Source organism: Prunus dulcis, chromosome 6 (assembly GCF_902201215.1).
Source record: "Prunus dulcis chromosome 6, ALMONDv2, whole genome shotgun sequence".
NCBI classification, from domain to species: domain Eukaryota; kingdom Viridiplantae; phylum Streptophyta; class Magnoliopsida; order Rosales; family Rosaceae; genus Prunus; species Prunus dulcis.
Window position 1 is genome coordinate 976,087 of NC_047655.1, and position 23,384 is coordinate 999,470.

General features: G+C 41.0%; 3 protein-coding genes across 3 annotated transcripts; 1 reads left to right on the forward strand and 2 right to left on the reverse strand.

The window, feature by feature from the left end:
* Positions 1–4,226: 4,226 nt before the first annotated feature.
* LOC117633088 (tyrosine-sulfated glycopeptide receptor 1-like) lies at positions 4,227–8,069 on the reverse strand. The gene is made up of 4 exons (XM_034366771.1): positions 8,013–8,069; positions 4,917–6,400; positions 4,650–4,655; positions 4,227–4,440 (listed from the first exon to the last, which is right to left on the reverse strand). Exons 1-4 carry the CDS (start codon positions 8,067–8,069, stop codon positions 4,227–4,229), a joined length of 1,761 nt encoding a protein of 586 aa, XP_034222662.1.
* A 4,852-nt stretch (positions 8,070–12,921) lies between these two features.
* LOC117631324 (lysine-specific demethylase JMJ30) lies at positions 12,922–16,010 on the forward strand. The gene is made up of 6 exons (XM_034364407.1): positions 12,922–13,537; positions 13,773–13,982; positions 14,150–14,284; positions 14,392–14,535; positions 15,290–15,382; positions 15,666–16,010. Exons 1-6 carry the CDS (start codon positions 13,076–13,078, stop codon positions 15,843–15,845), a joined length of 1,224 nt encoding a protein of 407 aa, XP_034220298.1. The 5' UTR covers positions 12,922–13,075; the 3' UTR covers positions 15,846–16,010.
* A 3,701-nt stretch (positions 16,011–19,711) lies between these two features.
* On the reverse strand, positions 19,712–21,335 carry LOC117632425 (UDP-glycosyltransferase 92A1). Its single transcript, XM_034365893.1, has one exon. The coding sequence runs from the start codon at positions 21,304–21,306 to the stop codon at positions 19,846–19,848; it is 1,461 nt and encodes a 486-aa protein (XP_034221784.1). The 5' UTR covers positions 21,307–21,335; the 3' UTR covers positions 19,712–19,845.
* Positions 21,336–23,384: the final 2,049 nt, after the last annotated feature.

Below are 23,384 nucleotides of genomic sequence, written 5' to 3' on the forward strand. Positions count from 1 at the left end.
AAAACTCCAACGAGCATTTTTTTTTATTCCCTGATCCCTCTATTCTCTGTATTCATCCATGGCCACTGACGCTTCTGCAACCATCGCTGTACCAGAGATCAACTCCTCCACTCCCACCTTGATCACAATCAACGCTACCGCCCAACTACCCGTGAAACTCACACCCACCAATTACCCATCATGGCGTGCTCAATTCAACGCCCTCCTCTACGGCTACGACCTCATGGGTTATGTGGATGGTTCTAGTCTCTGCCCATCAACCACTCAACCCGTGCTTCGCACCTTTTGGATTCGGCAAGATCAGCTCCTTCTCCATGCAATTCTTGCTTCCGTCTCACCGCAAGTCATCTCCCTTATTGCCTCTGCCAAGACGTCCAAGGAGGCTTGGGACAAGCTTCTCCGTCTCTTTGCTAGCAAGGCCCGTGCCCGCATTCTTGGTCTCAAAGAACGCCTTACTCTCCTGCGCCGTGAGAACAAGTCTGTCTCCGAGTATCTGCAAGAAGTCCGTGTTATTGCAGATGAACTCGCCATCATTGATGTTCCCCTCTCCGATGACGATCTCCTCCTCTACATTCTTAATGGTGTTGGATCGGACTTCAAGGAAATTGCTGCAGTGGTTCGTTCCCGCGACACCTCAATTTCTTTTGAAAACCTCCATGACAAGCTGGTTGAACATGAAGCTGCTCTCAAGCGTGATGATACCGTTGTTGCTGCCCCAGTCATCACTGCCAATGTCACTCAGACATCTCGCTCCCACACCTCCAACCGTGGCTATCGTTCTAACAACTCCAACTCCAACCGTGGGTCATTTGCCTCTCGCAATCCATCTCGTGGTTCCTTCGGGCACCCCCACACATCTTCCATTGACAACAATTCTCGTGGTTTCAACGGGCCCACCCAACCAGCTTTCACTGACAATAGTCGTCGCTCTACCCACATGAACAGCACAGGTTATCGTGGTTTCTGTCAATGGTGTGGCACTCAAGGTCATAGTGCCAAACGTTGCCCCCAACTCCAATATGGATCTCACAGTCAGCCAGTGGCCAATCCCACCTCCCATGGTCGGTCCACCTCTTCTCCAACATGGTTGTTTGATTCCGGTGCCTCTCACCATGTCACATCTAACGTCAACACTCTCTCTGGTGCCTCTCCATATGATGGTCCTGATGAAATAATTATTGGTAATGGTTCAGGTTTGGGTATCACTCATGTCGGTTCAACCACTGTACCCTCCTCATCCTCTCAATCTTTCACCTTGTCTAATGTTCTTTGTGTTCCTTCTATGCAAAAAGACATTATTTATATTTCTAAATTTAATAAACAAAATAATACATCTATTGAACTTTTTCCTGATTTCTTTCATGTCAAGGATCTGAGCACGGGGGCGGTTCTTCTTCGAGGCCCGAATAAGGATGATGTGTACGAGTGGTCTCCCCAATCCTTTTATCAACCGCAAGCTCTGGTGGGTGTGGTGGTCTCTCCCAACCTCTGGCATCGTCGTCTTGGTCACCTTAGTCACAAAATTCTCCAACAGGTCCTTCGTTTGTCTTCCATTAATGTGTCTTCCAAGTTGTCCGAGTCTGTTTGTCATTCTTGTCTATGTAATAAGAGCCATCGGCTCCCGTTTGGTACTTCGTCTCTCACTAGTCATGGTCCATTAGACCTCCTTTACAGTGATGTTTGGGGCCCTGCTCCATACTCTTCTATTGATGGTTTTTCCTACTATGTTATCTTTGTTGACCATTTCACAAAATACATATGGCTCTACCCTCTCAAAAAGAAATCTGATGTGTTTTCCACTTTTGTGACCTTCAAAGCACTTGTCGAAAATTACTTCAAAAGAAAAATCACTAGATTATACACTGATGGTGGGGGAGAATTCATCAAACTCCAACATTTTCTCTCATCCAATGGCATCACTCATCTTCTTACTCCACCTCACACTCCGCAACACAATGGGGTTGCCGAACGGCGACATCGTCATATTGTTGAAACTGGTCTCACCCTTCTTCATCAAGCTTCGTTACCTCTCACCTATTGGTCTTACGCCTTTAAAACAGCTGCCTATCTTATCAACCGCATGCCCACTCCACTTCTACACAATCTCTCCCCATTCACTCAACTCTTTGATGAACAACAACCCAATTACTCTCGTCTTCGTACCTTTGGGTGCTTGTGTTTTCCTTGGTTACGTCCTTACAATTCAAATAAATTACTTCCTCGTTCCCGTCCATGTCTCTTCCTTGGTTACTCACCTAATCAAAGTGTTTTTCAGTGTCTTGATCTTTCCTCCAACAAACTTTTTATCTCTCGGCATGTTCAATTTGATGAGTCCACTTTTCCTCTTGCCAACCTCCCTTCCTCCATTCCCCATGTCACTGTTGATAACTCTCACACTTGGGTCTCCTCTCTTCCTCCAGTTACTTATGTTCCTGTACACTCACCCACCATGCCTGTTGCACCGGTTGGTTCTTCTTCGATGCCATCACACGACACATCATCATCATCTTCGGCATCTGCCCCCGTCTCGGAGCCGTCACCATCCGTTGCCCTGGCCCCCATTGCTCCTCTCTTACCATCATCCAACCCCCAAGCCTCAGTCCCTACCTCCACTGCACCCATAATCACCCCACCCGTACATTATCCAGCCCAAAATGACCCAGCCCAGCCGCCTCCCCACCTCAGCCCAATTCGTACATACACTAGAAACCCTAATAGGACTGTTGTCACCTTTCCATCCTCTGACCCGCACCCTTCCAACCCCCCCATACCTCCTGTGCACCCTGATCATTCCATGGTCACCCGTGCCAAAGCCGGTATCCACAAACCTAATCCCCGTTATGCTATGACTGCTACTACACACCCCATTCTCTCCTCCATTGAACCGACATGTGTTTCCCAGGCTGTTAAGGATCCCCTTTGGCGACAAGCAATGTCCAATGAGTTTAATGCGTTAATTCGCAATGGTACATGGGAGCTCATTCCTTCACTCCCCTCTCAAAATCTTATTGGTTGTAAGTGGGTGTTTCGTATCAAACGGCATCCTGATGGCACCATTGACAGGTACAAGGCACGCTTAGTAGCCAAGGGTTTTCATCAACGTCCTGGTGTTGATTTTTCAGATACTTTCAGTCCGGTGGTCAAACCTACTACCATACGAATTGTTTTGCATCTTGCCGTGACTCATGGTTGGCCAATACGTCAGTTGGACGTTAACAATGCTTTTCTTCATGGCACACTCCTTGAAAATGTCTATATGGTCCAACCGCCTGGGTTTGTTGACTCTAATCATCCATCTTATGTGTGTAAATTGAGGAAAGCCCTCTATGGCCTCAAACAGGCTCCACGGGCATGGTACAAGGAGTTACACTCATTTTTGCTCTCCCATGGCTTTGTCAATGCCATCTCTGATGCCTCACTATTTCTCTTCAAAAATGGGACTACTGTAATTTATTTTTTGGTTTATGTTGATGATCTTCTTATTACAGGTAATAATTCCACACTTGTGGCGAAGTTCATTCAACTCTTAGCCACTCGGTTCTCTGTCAAGGACTTGGGCTCATTACATTACTTTCTTGGTGTTGAGGTTCTTCCCACAGCAACTGGTCTATTCCTCTCTCAGCAAAAGTACATTCATGATCTTCTTGTCAATGCCAAGATGGATGGTGCAAAGGCTGTCAGTACGCCCCTCTCCACAACTGACTCCCTTATGCTCCATGATGGCTCCCCTCTCACGGATCCCACACCCTACCGTCGTCTTGTTGGTGGTCTTCAGTACTTAAGCCTTACACGCCCTGACATCTCCTTCGCGGTCAATAAGCTCTCCCAATTCATGCATTCGCCTTCCGAGACTCACTGGCAGGCACTCAAGCGTCTTCTTCGCTACTTGAAGGGTACCATCTCTTTTGGCCTTCATCTTTGTCGCCGCCCCTCTAATCGTCTCTATGCCTTTTCCAATGCTGACTGGGCTGGTGATCATGATGATCGCAAGTCTACGACTGGTTATGTTGTCTACCTCGGTGGAAATCTGATCTCCTGGAGCTCCCGCAAACAGCGGTCTGTCTCTCGCTCCTCCACACGAAGCCGAATACCGCGCCATTGCTGCCACCACTTCTGAACTCACATGGATTCAATCCTTATTGCGTGAACTTGGCATTCCTCTCCCCACACCACCAGTTGTCTCCTGTGATAACATTGGCGCCATGTTCTATTGTGCTAATCCTGTCCTACATTCCCGTATGAAACATATCGAAATTGATTTTCAGTTTGTACGGGATCGTGTCACTCGTGGTCTTCTTCAAGTGTCTCATGTCTCTACTACTGATCAGCTTGCTGACGCTCTCACCAAACCCTTGCCGCGTCCCCGTTTCCATCTCCTTCGTTCCAAGATCGGTGTCTCCGATGGTGCCACCGTCTTGCGGGGGCGTATTAGGGAATCTCCTACATCAAAGGAGATCAGTTCATCACCAACTCAATCTGCTCCATCAATTGATTCAGTTAATTAGATACATGTATCTGTGGTAGGTTAGCTATAATTAGATACATGTATTAGATACATGTATATGTGGTAGGTAGCTATAATTAGATACATGTATATAATTAGATATATGTGGTAGGTAGCTATATTCAAACTGTATATATTCATAGACCTGTACCTGTAAACAAATCAATGAAATACATCAATTAATCTCAGTCCTTTTAGCAAGGAGGGACTCAGGGAGAGCAAGATTATAATAATCTATTAATTTTTATAAAGTAAAAAAAAAAAACTTTATTACCGTCTTTCAGAATTTTTCCAAGGTGTAGTTTGGAGAGTAAGGGAGGAGCAAAGTGAAGAGGAGGGTTTAGATTGTTGCTATGCAGCAGCTATGGTTAATAAAATCTTTTATTTCCCAAGGAAAAATACACTTCACTACCCCAGAAAGCGATCTTTAACATTGGACAGAAATTCGAAATATGCATATCGCCATGACCTGCTCAAAGCTAAAGGGCCACAAACTCCCCAAAATCCTATAATGAAACCAAGAGCCACTGAAATATGAAGCCATGGAATTCCATTCGCATTGTCATGTACATCTTCCAAGTTCGTAGTTTTATTATTATTTGTGTTCATCTGTTGGCACTCATTCAGAAGCGGGGCACCACAAAGTCCTGGGTTACCCTCAAAGGCAGTGGCATTGAAGCCTTGGAGCTGAGTGCCTGACGGTACTTGTCCATGCAGATTATTATATGCAACACTAAATGAAGCCAAGAAATGAAGATTTGACAGTGAAGATGGGATTGCGCCCGACAGATGGTTTCTTGAGAGGTCTAATCTCTCCAAGTTTGTGAGGTAAGATATCTGGCCTGGAATGCTGCCAAAGAAGTTGTTGACGCTAAGATCCAACTCGTGAAGGTGTTGCAATTGGCCAATCTCAACCGGTATGTTGCCACTTAGACTGTTGTTTCGGATGTAAATTGCTCTTGGCAAGTTGGACAGATAGTTGTACTGCAAAGCAGTAATGGAGTGATTCGTGCGTTGTGCATAGATAGGCAGTTCAACATCACCATGGTCTGTTGGAGTCGCATGTTTTTCTGATTCCAGTGCTTGTAGTCTGAAAAGCTCCTTTGGAAGTTCATCTGAAAGGGAGTTATTGTTCAAGCTTATAAAGAAAAGATTAGGAAGAGTCCCCAACCATCCAGGTATTAAGCCTGTGAGTCTATTAGTAGACAGGTCCAGGGCTTCCAGTTTCTTGAGCTTTGACATCCATACAGGTATATGACCTGTAAGTTGGCAGTCTGATAAACCAAGAAGACGGAGATTTTGAAACCCCAAACCAACCATAGCCTCACCATCAGGTAGTTCTTCGCCTAGAAAACTACGTGGAAGGAAGAGTAGCCTGAGATTTTTGCAACCCATCAATATATATATGGCCCCTGTGACATTGGTCAGTCTGTTCCAGCCAAGGGAGAGGAAGGACAGGGATTTTAAAGAGACAATCTCAGGTTGTATTTGTCCCTCTAGATCATTTCCGTTCAGTCGAATTGCTTTCAGGGACTTGCATGAGTAAAGGCTTACTGGCATGAAACCAGAGAAGTAATTACTCCCTAGATCAAGCTTAGTAAGTTGACTAAGTTTGGAGAAATTTAGCATTGTGATATTTCCTTCCAAACGGTTGAATCCCAGATATAGTTCTACAAGGTTTGTGCAATTCATCAAAGATGGGGGCAGAGAACCTTGTAGATTGTTGAAATGAAGGTGCATGAGTTTCAATTTGGAGAGCTTCCCAATATGGTGAGGGAGCACGCCGGTCAGCTGATTAAAGTATATCTCTAGGATTGTGAGGCTGGTAAGATTGGCAATCCTGTCACTGATGGGACCAAAAAGCTTGTTGGAAGGTAATGAAATTTCTTCAAGTGCCTGAGTTTGTTTTATAAATTAAAGTGAAAGAAATTTTATAAATTCACTACACTATTTGGGAGTGCTTTTAGGAGGGTTAAAAAGGCTTCCTCACAATCAAAAGTGTTTTTGATAGCGTTTGGCATCAAAGTTTAAAAGTGTTTTTGGGTCATGGAAGTGCTTTTCAGGAGAAGCACGTGCCATTTACTTCTTCAAGAAGTACTCTCAAGTGCTTTTTTAGAAAGTACTTCAATTTCTTATGAAATTCCAACATCTTTATAATAAAAGCGCTTATGAGCATCAATGCTTTATAGAGAAGCAGTCTCAAACGAGCCTTATCATAACCTTTTTTTTTGTTTTTTTTTTTGTTTTTTTTTTTTTTAACATGAGCAAAGATTTCATTAATTTGATCCAATAGCAAAGACGTAAGAGCAAGCTCAATGGAGGCTCTAAATGGGGCTACACCACTCTTGGACTTTAAAAGATAGCACATGAGGTCAAAAAGTCATCCATAATAGAAGCAAGTTGGGTCTTTAAAAACCCAAGCCTGGCTGGAGGGTTGCATCCACCTATATATATATAACCTAGCGAGGCCCATTATGTGGAAAACTGAAGCCCACTTTAGAGTTCTTTTGCTATTACCTAACCATTTTATTTACTTTCCACACAAAATCTTCATACAATTCTTCTCCATCCCCAATATTTTTTACTCTCCACTCACATTATTCACTTTCCTCACCAATTCTCCATACAAACTATTCTCCTTCCAATATTTCTTACTCTCCACTCACATTTTTCACTTCCCACACCAATTCTCCATACAAACTCTTCTCCTTCCAATATTTTTTACCCTCCACTCACATTTTTCTACTACTTTCCATTTGTATAAAAAAACAAAACAAAACAAATGGCATCTTCTGTCGAAACCGGGGGCTCGTGGTCAACTCAGGAAGATATTGCATTGTGTCACTCTTGGGTGAACATTAGTCATGACCCTATCACGGGCAATGAGATGAAGTTCCATCATATGTGGAGCAAAATTCATGGAGAATTTTGTCAAAGATCGGGTTCCATTCGGACCGAAATGGCTTTGTCTAGTAGATGGAAAATTCTAAACAAAGAGTTAGGGAAATGGAGAAATGCCTTGACAAAAGCAAGGGAGAACATTCGGAGCGGTCAAAATCTTTCCGATGAGGTAAAATATTTTTAATTGCCATTTTAATCAATTTAATGTAACTTTTTTTTTATTGCATATTCTATTTATTTTTTGTTGCACAATGTTTATTTTATTTTTTGCATTTCCTAATTGGCTTTATTTATTTACATAATCAATTTTATTCTTGCATTTCAAAATAGTTTATAATTTCATGCATAATCTTTATTTTTGTTTTTGCATTTTCAATTTGTCTATATTTATTTACATAATCAATTTTATTCTTGCATTTCAAAATAGTTTATAATTTCTTGCATTGTATATTTTTTTTTAATGCACTTCCAATTATTTATTTTGAATAGATCATACAAGCACAAATGTGGTTTGGTGCCACGGGGCAAGGGAAAAAAAGTTTTGTGCATTTCCAATGTTGGGAAATTGTCAAGGATTGTTCCAGATTCAAAATTATTCCTACCGCACCCCCGGTTGTGTTGCATGAGACGCCGCTCCATGAATCGCCATCAACCGATTCGCCATTGGACTCCCCAATGGAAACGGAGTCACCACTCCCACGTCCGCCGAGACCTATTGGGAGAAAGGCGGCAAAGGCCAAGAGAGGGGCCACTTCGAACATTGATTGTGTTCAAATATTCGAGCAAATAGCTAAGAACAACTCTCTAAGATTTGAGAGAGACTTGAGGAGAGATGAAGCGGACAAGGCACGATTGGAAGCCTTTGCAATTGAAAAGCAACATGCAAAAGAAAAAGACGACGATGAAAGAGAGATGAAAATCATGGCCATGGATACGAGCCATATGTCTCTTGAAACAAAGGCCTATTGGAAGCATAAACGAGATGAGAAGAAAACTTTTCCATGACGACGGACCTAGCAATACGGATTGGCTAAATGATGAAAACCATTAGATTGTATAGTTGTATTTTTTTTATAATCGTTGTATTTTTTTTTAAATTGTTGTATTATCCTTTAATTTGTTGTATTGTTTCTTTTTTATTCAATCAAAAAAGCATCTGAAAATCTTATCAGACATGGGACACGTGGCACAATTTTAGAGGGTGAAAATTTTATCGGAAATCTGAGATTATAATTTTTATTAATGAATATCCGAAAATTTTATCTGGAATAAAGCACGTGGCAACCGAGATTCTCATCCGAAAATCTTATCCGAAAATTTAATTATAAAAGATTATCAAAATTAATGATTTAAAGTATAAAAAAAGGGAAATAAAGTACAATGAATAGTAATTGCCCTAGACTTGCCATAGACTTTGCCTTCATGGATGGAACCACAAATGGCAAGGCTGACACTATTCACATGAATAGTGGCAGCCCTTGCTTGCCCTTGCCTTAGACTTTGCCCTCATGGGTGGAGTTGCTCTTAGGTGTTGCCATTCACTCGCCTACGTAGCTCTCCATGGCTACTCGTCTGGATCTGCTTTCCTTAGCTAATCCAATCGCCGACCTTGTGTTTTTTTTGCTTTCCTTGACATCCCCTTTTTTGCTTATATTTCTTTTTATGTTGTCACATCCCGGGATCAACTCCGCCCTAGCACGATATTGTCTGCTTTGGGCTCCCCCTCTATGCCCTCACGGTTCTATTTTTGGGAACTCATGAGCAACTTCCCAGTGGGTCACCCATCCTGGGATTATTGTAGCCCTAACTCGCTTAACTTCGGAGTTCCCATGACTCCAAAACCAGTGAGTTCCCAAAATGCCTCGTGCTAGATGGAGGCGGGCATGTACATATAAGGCACATCACCCCTTCTTCGTTGGTCAATGTGGGATGTTACAATCCACCCACCTTAGGGGCCCGACATCCTCATAGGCACACTCGCACCACATCGCAGAGTGGCTCTGACACCAAATTGTTACATCCCGGGATTGACTCTGCCTTAGCACGATATTGTCCGCTTTGGGCCTTCCTCTATGCCCTCACTGTTTTGTTTCTGGGAACTCATGAGCAACTTCCCAGTGGGTCACCTATCCTGAGATTACTCTAGCCCCAACTCGCTTAACTACGGAGTTCCCATGACTACGAAACCAGTAAGCTCCCAAAAGGCCTCATGCTAGATGGAGGCGGGCATGTACATATAAGGCACATCACCCCCTCTCTGTTGGTCGATATGGAATGTTACATATTTTTAGAGCACTTCCACCCTCGCTATGTAGCCCACGCAAAAAGCCCCATAGGCCTCAAAAGCAGCTTCATGCACACAAATCTTTTTAGGGCAATAGATGGGCTCCACCAACCCTGGCAAGGCCCAAGGCAAGATGAGCCCGAGCTCTTGCTCGAGGGCTATGACATCAGCGCACGAAATTAAATAATTTTTACTGTTCGCTTGTGACGTACCACCTATGTCATACACGCCAACAGTAAAAAAAAATTGAATTTCTTTCCTCCAACGACTAGAAGCCACATGGCGCTACTTGGGGTGTTCGATCAATTTTTCCGTTGCCATCAAACGGCTGCCAATTTTTGTTACATAAAAATTGAAAACAAATTTGAAAAAAATACCAAAAAGTTCTGAAATTTTTCTTCTATAAATACCTACAAATATTATTCACTTTCCACACCAAATTTTCTACTACTTTAAATTCCATTTGTGTAAAAATACAAATGGCCTCTTCCATCGAAACCGGAAGCTCATGGGCAACCATGGAAGATGTTTTATTGTGTGAGTGTTGGGTCCAAGTTGGTCATTGCCCGATCACGGGCAATGAAATGAAGTTCTCTTATATGTGAAGGAAAATTCATGGAGAATTTTGTGAAAGATCGGGTTCGCCTCGTAAGGAAATGACCTTGGCTAATAGATGGAAAATTTTGAATAAAGTTAGGGAAATGAAGAGATGCGTTGGCAAAAGCGAGGGACAACGTTTGAAGCGGCAAAAATCTTGGCAATGAGGTAAAGTTTTTGTAATTGTCGTTTTATTAAATTCAATATCATATTTTTTGATATTTTCTTGCCTGTCCATTTTTTATTTTTTATTATAGATTATTCAAGCACAAATGTGATTCGGTGCCACAGGCCAAGGAAAAAAATCATTCAACAATCACCAATGTTGGGAGGTCGTGAAGAATTGTCTGAGATTCAAAATTATTCCCACAAGTCCGAGCGTTGTGTTGAATGAGACTCCATTCCATGATTCACCGGTATCGGATTCGCTATTGGACTCCTCGATCGATCAAGACTCACCAATCCAAAGGGAACCGAGGTCTATTGGGAGAAAGGCGTCAAAGGCTAAGAGAAGGAGCACTTCGAACAATAAATGTGCAAAATTTTTGGAGCTAATTGCTAACAACGGCGCATTGAGAATTGAGAGAGACATGAAAAGAGATTAGGCTGACAGGGCAAGAAATGACGCATTTGCAAGGAGGTCGTGAAGAATTGTCTGAGATTCAAAATTATTCCCACAAGTCCGAGCGTTGTGTTGAATGAGACTCCATTCCATGATTCACCGGTATCGGATTCGCTATTGGACTCCTCGATCGATCAAGACTCACCAATCCAAAGGGAACCGAGGTCTATTGGGAGAAAGGCGTCAAAGGCTAAGAGAAGGAGCACTTCGAACAATAAATGTGCAAAATTTTTGGAGCTAATTGCTAACAACGGCGCATTGAGAATTGAGAGAGACATGAAAAGAGATTAGGCTGACAGGGCAAGAAATGACGCATTTGCAAGAGAAAAGAAGTATGCACATAAACAAGGCATGGACAAGAAAAATCGGGAAACCACGACCATGGATGCAAGCCATATGTCCCCTGAAACAAAGACATTTTGGAAGCAAGAACGAAGGGATATTATGAGAAAAAGGCTTTTCCGTGATGATAGACCTAGCAACACGGATTGGTTAAATGACGAAAACCATTGGTTGTATTGATATGGTTGCCTTTTCTTAATTAATTGTGTTGATTGTCTTTTATTGAATAAAGAAATCATTCAATAATATAGCTATTTACTTAAAACATTGAATACATCAAAACAAAGCATAATTGAAAATAAACCACAAACAAAACAAAGCATAATTCAAAACAAACCACAAATAAAACAAAGCATAATTCAAAACAAAGCATTAAACTTGACTTCATTGACTGTGATTGTCTCTCAGCGCCCATAAGTGTTCGTTCAAGTCAACTTGACGTCCTTCGTGAACATAAGAAGATTGCACTTCCGTATAACGGTCAATCATACAGTTGTTGTAATGACCGTCCCTAATCAACGGTTTATGCTCCAGAGGGTTATCCATTTGCTCCCATGAGTCGTTCATAAATTTTTGTCAATGTTGTGTTCATGGTATCGGGTTCGAATATCTCTGGTTCATCATAATCATACACATCCTCCACAATCATGTTATGGAGGATGATGCACGTCATCATAATGCTCCGAAACATATCTTCATCAAACATATGAGCAGCCCTCCTATGGTGCAATAGTAGCAATCGAAAATCTGATATGTGAATTTTATAATAAATATGGACATGCGGTAACTGAAAATCTTATGGACATATGACAACCGAAAATCTTATCAAAATTAATCTTATAATAAGTATAAAAAATAAAATTAATTTGTTGTGAATAGTAATTGCCCTTTCTCATGGCAAGGGGTGAAAAAGCAACAACAAAATTGTTAGGGCAGGCACTATTCAAGTAAATAGTAACAACTCGTGCCTCCTCTTGCCTTTTGCGATGACAAATAAGGTGGAAATGTCCTTATAAGCTGTTGTGTTGATGCTGTTACTTTTTTTGTTTTTTGTTTTTTTTTTCTTCTGTTTTTTGTTTTCTTGTGTTTGCTTTCAATTTATATTTCAGAATATCATCCAAAATTTACTCTTTTTATTTTTATTTTTATTTTATATTGAAAGTTCATAAATAAATAAATAAACATAAACATCCATGAACACAAAATAAGTTTACCAAAAAAAAAAAAAAGCATATAAATTACAAAATTAAAACATTTAGAGCTCCAATTGTGAAAAAGATTTCTTTAAAGCCAGAAAGATTCCACCAAAGCTCTAAATGAGGTTTCATCCACTATTTTTAGGGCCTGTTTTAGAGCTTACCATTGGACTTGCCCCAAGCAATGAAGGCTCTTCCTCTAACCAAAAAGTTTACTAGCTAACAACAAAGCATTCCTAACAAGACTTCGAAAACAAAAAATTCCGAATTGTTCTCCCATCATTATCATCACAGGATTCACATGCTTAAATTCCACAATATCTCTCGAATCCCCCTCCAATATCACTTTTATAGAAGAAAAAAAAATTTCAACCCATATCATAAATCTCTTATTCACGTGGACCCAAAAATATCACAAGTTCATAAACTAAAAAGAAAAAAAAGAAAAAAAAGAAAAAAGAAAGAAAGAGAAAGATCGAAACCAAAGACAGCGCCAACACGTCGCATCTGCACTTTTTATAAAAAATATCTCTCCTTTTCTTATCAGTTATCAGTCAACCAACCCCCACCCAAAATATCTACTCTGTTCACCCTCCCAACAACTGGCCGCAGCTCCTCCTCCAACTGCCATGTCCACCGCAAACTCTGACAACCATCTCCAGACCCCAATCCTTGACTCTGAGTCCGCTCAGCTCCTCCAGGACGTCTCCCAGCACGGCGGCTACGCTTACGTCAGCATGGCGGCTCGAGCAGCCGCCGGAGACCTCCGGGCCGCAGAGGCGGCTCGCGAGATGGCTTGGGAGCAGCTCCACTCGGGCCCCTGGCACTCCGTGTTACCCGTGTGGCGCGACGCCTACTCCATGGCCTGCCTCCACGTGGCCAAGGTCCATGCCATCGCCGGTGAGTTTAGCGACGCCCTCAGGGCACTCGACATGGGCCTCATCATGGGCGGCCCGCTCTTGAAACCCGACTTGTATTCCCTCATCGCCATTGTCTCTGCCAAAGTCAGGGCCGCTAGGGTTTCTGAAAAACAACAGCAATGCCCCAAATCGGACCGCCGATTGGTCCCTGACGACCTCGACTCGACGGAGGTGAGGTTCGTCATTTAATATCTGAATTCATAGCCTTTTTATTATTCAAAGCTCAAAGGTAGCATCTGTTTTTGAAATTCATAGCATTAAATTTAAAAAAATAATAATTAATTTACACATTGAAAGGGATCCCAAGTCCTCTGCTTTCACACAAGTGTAGCTTTGGAATTGGTTTCTAGTTACTGGGTTATCGCAAACACCCATTGATTTTAGTCTTTTGGTTTTGATTGCGCAGTTGCTTGGAGTTTTGCCCACAAAGTCACTTTCTTGTAAAATGGTTTTGAAGAGGTCTGGACTATCTTTGGAGGGGTTTTTGCGTGAATATCTCTTACCGGGTTACCCAGTTATAATAAGCGATGGCATGGGTCATTGGCCGGCCAGGACTAAGTGGAATGACATGGATTATCTGACAAGGGTTGCTGGTGATCGCACAGTGCCAGTTGAGGTGATTAATCTTATTCGAACTATATAAATTTAGTACTAATTTATTGGAAAGATGCTTACTTTTTGGTTACATTAATAAGTAATTGATGCTTGATTGGATTACTTTCTTCGTTCTTCTTTCGCTTTTGTTAAATAACTGACAATTGGTAAAGTTTTGAATGCTTGTAGGTTGGGAAAAATTATTTATACCCAGAGTGGAAGCAAGAACTTATTACATTTTCCCAGTTTCTTGAGAGGATTAAGGCTAATGGCTCTTCCTCTGCTGCCCCAACATATCTTGCTCAGCATCCATTGTTTGATCAGGTGTGTTACACGGTTACCATGTTTTAATAGAAATATGCCTACTTGTTGGGCTGGACATTGCCAATATGCCATCTTCCAGTTTTTGATATCCCACTAATGATTGGCAGATAAACGAGCTGCGTGACGACATATGTATTCCCGACTATTGTTTTGCCGGTGGTGGGGATCTAAGGTCTCTAAATGCTTGGTTTGGTCCAGCTGGGACAGTAACCCCATTACACCATGATCCACACCATAATGTGCTTGCTCAGGTATTTTAGACAGATTTTTCTACATGGCATACTATTATCATCATGTTGCCTACTGGAGTTCGTCATTCATTTTCAACCTTACAGTTCTTATTTTTGAGTCTCTGTCATCTTGGTATTTTGCTTATATTTCCCCTTTCTATTAGCTTTATTGCAAGGCTGGGATTCAGGTTTGGCCTTAGAAGTGGCATACATTAGTTTATTGGTTGCTTATTCAGTAGAATAATCATATAGTAAGCTTGATTTACCACCAAATTGTTTCAGTTGTGATTTGCAGAATTCATTCCATGGTTTTGCTAGGGAAGCAAATCATTGGTAATGGGAGAGTCACATCATTGTGGAGATAAGAGTCTCACTCAAAAAAAATGAATGATTGTATACTAAGGGCATTGTCTCATTGCCATCTCAAAGGAGTGAAACCTCGTGCTCAAACGTAGTTTAGAAGCTGATAGTTTCATAGAACATACCTAGTTGTGCTGGCTCTACACCATAGTATGTTGTTGAAGACTGCAACTTATAGTTATCTTGAGACATGTTACTACCACACTGTGTCTTAAGTACATAACCAGTTCAGTGTGCTTAACTATCATGAATAACAAGATTATTTGCATGCACAATTCCAGGCACAGACATACAGTACTTGAATACATGCACAAACATTCGCAAATATGTGTCTGTTCATATATGCATGTGGTTTTTCATCGTACAAATAATTGATCAAACCTCTATATGACTGAAATCCATTGCTCATTTTCAGGTAGTTGGCAAAAAGTATATAAGGCTCTACCTGGCTTCGTTGTCAGAGGAACTCTACCCATACACTGAAACCATGCTTTGCAACTCAAGCCAGGTAATTACATTCTTGACCTCATTAAAGTGAGGGAACCATCTAAACAAATTTGCTTATTATCTTATTGAGAATAGAGATGCTATAGTTGCATGTTAATTATACCAGCCAAAATTGATGTGACCTCCTTTGTGTAGTTTTTCCCGTCTAAAGAATGAGTGCCTTGCCATGCATGTTCTTTCTTCTTTTTTTGATGACGTCAGTTTAGATCATATAGATGGGATCGGATTCTCTTTTCTAAAGATCAAATATATATATACTGATTCAATATAATTTGGGTTTGAAGGTTGATCTAGACAACTTAGACGAGAAAGAGTTCCCAAAGATGCGTGACTTGGAATTTCTTGATTGCATTTTAGAGGAAGGGGATATGCTTTATATCCCACCAAAGTGGTGGCACTATGTGCGGTCTCTAACAACAAGTCTCTCTGTTAGCTTTTGGTGGAGTGAGTATGGAAGTTCATAGCTTTTGGTGGATTTAGAAGTTCAGCCGTGTCTTGTTTATTCTTTTTGGTATCGGTATAAGACACAGGGCAGTTGTCAGTTCCAAAAATGTTACTCTCATGTATACAACATTCTGTTCAATCTTACATCATATGATAAGACTTACAGATGTCTGATTTAAAAGAAACTGTTACAACATTTTTTAGGATAGTATTTCAACATCTCTCTCTCTCTCTCCCCCCCCCCCCCCCCCCAAAAAAAAACAAGAACAAGTTAAGCAGAGAAGGAGCATACTATAGATAACATTTATATCCCTTTTTGCATGGAGAAATGAGTAAGAACTAGCACAAGAGTAACATCTAGTTAAGCAGAGAACTTATTGAAGTAAGTTAATTAAACCATGAAAAGCAAAGGCCCCTAAGAATCATGACCTACTGAGGATCATCTCTATCATTTGGTAATACATCATACAAGATTGGTTTTCTAATAAAACGTTTGTATTTATTTTGTAATAACCCAAAACAAAATATTAAGAAAATAACAAAATATCTAAAAAGTATGATTAATATATTCTAGCAAAAAGACAATTTTACCCTCGCATTATTTAATAGGGAAAAAGTTGACTTTTTGATCGAGAAAGAATTTGGCAATTTCGCTTACGCCGTTGCGTAGAGCACGGCGAAACGAGTCCGCAGACACGGAGTAGACTCGAATCGGAGTTGTAACGAAGAAATTACGATCAAAATACCGCGAAGGGCAAAATGGTAATTTGGTCAAAAAGTCAGATTTTTATCCCTTCCTCCCTTCTCTCTCCTCATTTCTCTCTCCTCCCGATCCCTCGCGCCAGTCGACCTCCCTCCCTTCCCGACGTCGCCACGGCCGCCACAGCTGGAGCTGATCTCCGAGACCGGTACCAAACGAACCACCACTCGACCGCCGTCCTTCCCCGACCCGTCGCCACCCTTGCCGTGGCTGGAGCTCGCCGAAAATTGCCATTTTTGCCGATTTTTCAGTTTGAATTTTGAGCTCCTCGTTCTCCCTCAATTCTCCACCAAATCGATTGAGTAAGGTATGGTTTCTCAGCTATTTTTCGTGTTCTAGCTGATGGATGTATGGGTTTCGATCGATTTTAGCTCTAGAACGTTCGATTTTCGACTTGAATATTGGCCGAAACTTCGGCCGCCGTGATCGGCTGTTTCCGGTCACTTTTTGGGGTATGTCCAAGAACAAAAGTGACTCCAAATGGGGTGTTTTACCTAGGATAGGAGTTTGGAGTCTTGGTTCCGAGATTTTTTCAGCAACCCAAAAATCACTTTGGACACCCAATCTGCCCGCGCGTGTGGCGGCGCGTGGGCGAGGGTGGTGAAGTAACTCTGTGTAGTTTTGTGATCCTCATGTCATCACGAGCGCGTAGGATTTCGTGGATCTCGATTCGGAGTCCGTTTGAGCCATGAACGGATTTTTCATATCGCGCGATCCTTGGGTGCAGTGTCGTCAAATCGTTGGATCGCACTGAATTTTGGATATGTTGTACTACATGATTCCAGGATCGTGTAGAATTCGACGGATTGCGAATCGGAGTCCCGGATACTCCGAAATCACGAACCCTGGGGCTAGGGTTTGGATTTTAAGCGATAATGTGATTTTGGCCAATCCGACCGTCCGTTTCGGACCAAATTAGCGGAACATGGTTCCTTCTCTATGAGGAACCTTCAGAGAAACTCCGATTGGCCATCGGAGATCGTGGACCCCACGGGTCCCGGATCGGCCGGTCTGGTAAGTTATCGCTTAGTAAGGCTTCGAGTCTTTTAAGACCGTTCTAATTGTTTGAAAGGTTAAAGTGGGCATAGGAGTAATTCTAAAACGAGTGCACGTAATTCTAGGAGCCGGGGGCAGGGTGTTTAATTTAATTCTTTTATTCAGCAGTTTATTAATTTATTATTATGGATAATCAGGCACTAGAGGTCCAGTTAACCCACAGGAGGGACCTTCGAAGGGTCCAGTTAGCTCGGACCATCAGTGAGTGGACTTTCTTTCATAAAGGCTTTTATATAAATAAGTTATATAGATGATTTCCATAAATAAGATTTCATAAGTGATTTTATATTAATTTTATACAAATAAGTTTTTATAAATGAGTTTATCTGAATAAATTTCAGTATTTGATCTTGAATAAGTGTTATTACATATTTTTCGAGTATGAAATGTAGTGTAAAACATCTTTATCTTTATATTACTCAGTTGAGTAGTAGACTTGAGATTTGTGATACAGAAATGGCAGCTTACCTCAGATTTACCACATTACAGGGACTTATCAGGTTTTTCTAGAATAGTTGTTTAAAACCACCGTGTACCCGCCTTTTTATTTGGTGATTACCCTCAGACGGACCGATGTCTACAGACATTCAGTCTGTTTACAGTTCAGTCAGTGCACTTGACTTTGCCTCACGAGTTTCGGGGACGCTCGGACCGTGAGTGCCAGGATTTGCGGCTCGGCGGACTTGGTGTCCCGAGACCTGCCAGGATTGCGGCTCGGCTGACTCTGTGTCCCCGAGACCTGCCAGGATTGCGGATCAGGCTGACTACGGTCCCCTGTATCTTGCCAGAGCGGCTCGAGTCGACTTGGTGTCATCGAGACCTGCCGGCGGATTAGACTAATCATAGTCCCCTGATTTCGCAAGTTTGCCGCTCGGGTAGACTGCGTGACGCCCGAGACCTGCCAGGGGAATTGACGGATATGACAGGGTACAAATAGGTGGTAGTTTTAAAGGATTTTGAGCTTTCTTTTATCCAATTATGACTTTCAGTTATTTTATACCAGTTTCTTTGATATTCGCGCATTTATATCTTTATATATTTGTTCAGTTATACGAGTATATTCTTCAGTATGTTTTTACATGCTTATTTGAATACCTTGTAGTGAAATATAGACAAACCATCGATTTATATCCTTACTTATTTTAAAATGGGGGTTATTATGGTTATAAATTGTTTTCAAGAACATTATTTTTGTCCACTCACATTTTCAACCTGTTTTTCGCCCCCAGGCCGTAGAAGTGCGCAGGATCCACCACCGGGCCATTCCTAGCTTCCGCGCCACCAAATCGGGTAGAGTTTTGTGGAAAAATCCTTAAAACCCTATAAACTTTAGAAAATACTCTGGTATCTCGTTTTTGTGGAAAACTGGAGCTGGTGAATACTTGGTTATTCTATTCTGGCGGTTGGTGTGGGTATATATGATGGTTAGACAGGTGGAAAAATATGGTTTTTGTCAAAATACATGGGAGACTCTGCCGAATTTTCGGCAGAAGTCCAAAGGAAGTTTTCATAGTAACTGTAACAGGAAGGGTAAAATGGTCATCTGTGCCCGACAGTTGCCAAATGTCGGACACACACAAGGCTTGGTTCGAATTCCAAAGTGGAATTGGGATCGGGTCCTGTCATATTTTCTAAGTAATTTTTTTTTCTTATTCCACCCAATCTCACCTTTTTCTTGTTTTAGCTGAATATAATTTGTTTAATAGTCCACCCTTTTATTTTATCGGTATGACTCTGCAGCAGCAGTGATGCAGTGGAACAAGAACAAAAGATAATTTTGAGCAAACTTAACTCCGTTGATTCTAAGAATAACTGGAATTAAAACTCTAATTTGTTAATTCGAGAATACCCAGGAAAACAAAAGATAATTTTGAGCAAACTTAACTCCGTTGATTCTAAGAATAACTGGAATTAAAACTCTAATTTGTTAATTCGAGAATACCCAGGAAAAGAGTAAAGAGATGAGAGAAAAATCTCAATCTTCATTCAATAAACAAACATCAACTGCCCTTGAAGTCTACTAGCCAACCAGCTTTAATAGTCAACAAAAACAAACGTTTGGTTCCATGAACTTCTAAGCATTATTGAAATACTGAAACAGTAATTAAAACATTATTGCCATACTTAAACAGTAATTAAAACGAACGTGTAAAGACTTCAAATGTGGACAGACTATTAGGATAGACTTTATTCATCATGATCAATCATAACTCCATCAAGCAGTAAGAGAAGTCTTCCAAAGCTTTAATAGACGACCCCTTGTATCCATCTTCATCCTTCATGGCATCCTTAATAATTTCCTTGACCTCACAAGCTTTTCTTCTCATTTGATTCCCTTTCTCTGTCGCATTCATCACCAAATCCATCGTTGCCACTATATCTTCATGCCTAACCTCACAGCTCCTCCCTCTTGCTACCTCCACACAAACCCCAACCTGCTCCACCAAATACTTGGCATTAAAAAACTGTTCAGAAGCCATAGGCCACCCAATTAAAGGCACCCCATGGATCAGGGACTCCACCACTGAATTCCACCCACAATGGCTCAAAAAAGCAGAGGTTGCTTTATGAGACAGAATTTCAACTTGAGGTGCCCAATTTTCCACAATTAACCCTTTGTTTTGAGTTTTAATCCTCTGCACGAACCCCTTTGGCAACCATTCATCCTCCTTGAACTCTGAATCTATATCATATTCCAATGGTGGCCTAACAACCCAAATGAAATTTTTTCCACTAGCCTCCAATGCCATTGCCAACTGCATCATCTGAGACTTGGATAGTATATTCTGAGAACCAAATGATATGTACAAAACCGAATTGGGTGTTTTCGCATCAAGCCAGTTTTTGCATGCCTCTGGTGTGAGTTTGGCTTCTCTTCCAGCTCTGTTAGTTCCATTTGATGATAGAAGAAGTGGCCCTATTGCCCAAACTGGCATGTTAAAGGTCTTCCTGAGGTACATTGTTCCAATTCTGTCAAGCTCCTCCACTGCGTTGATTATAAACCCGTCGGTTTTCACCGTCTCAGTAAATATTTTTTTCCAGTGCAATGCAAAAAGGTCAGTGCCATTGCTGGCTCTGAGACTTTCTGGGAGCTGGGAGAAATGGAATTTATTAGCTTCCGGAAAATCAGGTAGGGTGAATTCAGTTTCATCAGATTTTGCTTTCAGATGAGGTAAATGCAAGCATGCTGAGTAATAGCACGCTGTGCCAAACCCTCCAGCTGTGGAAAACACAGCATGGCGCATGCCAAGCTCATGAGCTATCTCTGTAGTCCATCCAAAGAAGATGTCGCTGATGATGCAAGCTGGTCGTCCATGTTGTCCATTTCTTTCATGAACAAGATTGTGCATGAGATGTTTGAAAGAGGGTTTGAGGGACAAGGTAGCTTGAACGAGTTTGAAGAAGAGATGGCGGGTTAAGGCATTGGTGTTTTCGGCATCAGGAGGGAGGCCGTGGTCGGAGCTTTTGAAAGGGATTTCAAGGAGGCGAATGGAGGAGCTTGGAGATAAAGAGGAGCTGAGCTTCTTGATGTTGAGTGGGGTGTTGATGAGGGTTATGGTGCAACCCTTTTTCTGCTCTAGTAGTTGGGCCAAAGCCAAGAATGGAATTATGTGGCCTTGTGCCATGAATGGGAACATAACTATGTGTTCCTTGTTTTGTGCCATTGCTGTTGAAAACAGAATGAAAAACAAGAATGGATAATGTCTTGCTTACTTGGTAACCCAAGTTGGGATCATTTATACAAAGAGAAAGGGGAATCAAACGGTTCTTTTGTGATTAATTCTGCATTCATTTCTAGTTAACGGGGAAATTTTTGAAAGTAGGTAAAGTTTGGACATGTTCAAAGACTTTGTACTTTATTTATTTTCGAGGAGTCGCGGGACGGCTAGAAAACCAGTTCAAGGGGTCCTGGACGGGCTATATTTCTTTGAAGTCCTCTGATATATTTCTTCTCAGTTGCTATCCCCTCTATTTTACTGGTCACAAACCTGTGGAGTTGGCATCTCCGCCAATCTATCAATGTATGCGGCGAAATAATGTTTGTACTTTTCCGGTGTGGGAACTTGACTCTTTTGCTTGGATTAAAAGCTCTTTGCTGCAGTTTGGCAGAAAAATACTTGATATGTTTAATTGAATATTGACTTTTCTTCTTTCTTCTTTATTTATTATTTTCACATAATTGAGAATTGGTGGAGTTCTGAATCTTTTATTGCATTTCGTAGTGGCTAGTTTCTGGATAGGATTCAGGACAATGTCTAATATAGGATCTTTCTATGTCTTGAATTGAAAGTAGAGTAATAACAACTTCAACAATTTCTCTAGTGCAGTTAATTTGAATAATTAAAGCTGATTGCAATTGGAAATAACAAGATGAAAATTAGGGAAGAAAGTAAAGTAATACCCTTTCCATTTCCATCATATACCCTACATCCTAACCCTATTGAATCTCGATTCCAAGAAATGTGCACGATTTAGTTGTTATCAAAGCATTTCGATAAATTTGATGGAGGTTTTATTTTTGCAGAAATTATATTTAAATGGTGACTTAGAAAATGAACTCCAATTAATGTATTGTCCACACTAGACTAGATCGGCCATGGCCTTCCTCCCAACATTGAAAGCACTAATGCCATTCCCCTTCACCTCATCCAAACTTCCTCCAAGCTACTCTCTCTTTCAAGCCCTCATTTAGAAAAAAAAAAAAAAAAAAAAACCTCAACTCTGATCTAATTTCTCATGACCAAGAAGAAGTTTGGGCTCTTCCATGCAATATTTGTTGGAGGCTGTGGCTTTGGTTTTGCATGTTACCAATCTTTTTGACTAAATCTGCCACACAAAGACACAAACTCCCATGAATTTACATTCCCTGATTTTCCAGAAGCTTCAATCATCCACATTAGGCTCATGGAGGGTCTTCTTAGAGATGCTATAGTTGCATGTTAATTATACCAGCCAAAATTGATGTGACCTCCTCTGTGTAGTTTTTCCCGTCTAAACAATGAGTGCCTTGCCATGCATGTTCTTTCTTCTTTTTTTGATGACGTCAGTATAGATCATATAGATGGGATCGGATTATCTTTTCTAAAGATCAAATATATATACTGATTCAATATAATTGGGTTTTGAAGGTTGATCTAGACAACTTAGACGAGAAAGAGTTCCCAAAGATGCGTGACTTGAAATTTCTTGATTGCATTTTAGAGGGAGGTGATATGCTTTATATCCCACCAAAGTGGTGGCACTATGTGCGGTCTCTAACAACAAGTCTCTCTGTTAGCTTTTGGTGGAGTGAGTATGGAAGTTCATAGCTAAAGAGACTGTTACAACATTTTTTAGGATAGTATTTCAACATCTCTCTCTCTCTCTTCTCCCCCCCCCCCAAAAAAAAAAACAAAAAGTTAAGCAGAGAAGGAGCATACTATAGATAACATTTATATCCCTTTTTGCATGGAGAAATGAGTAAGAACTAGCACAAGAGTAACATCTAGTTAAGCAGAGAACTTATTGAAGTAAGTTAATTAAACCATGAAAAGCAAAGGCCCCTAAGAATCATGACCTACTGAGGATCATCTCTATCATTTGGTAATACATCATACAAGATTGGTTTTCTAATAAAACGTTTATATTTATTTTCTAAGTAATTTTTTTTTTTTCTTATTCCACCCAATCTCACCTTTTTCTTGTTTTAGCTGGATATAATTTGTTTAATAGTCCACCCTTTTATTTTATCGGTATGACTCTG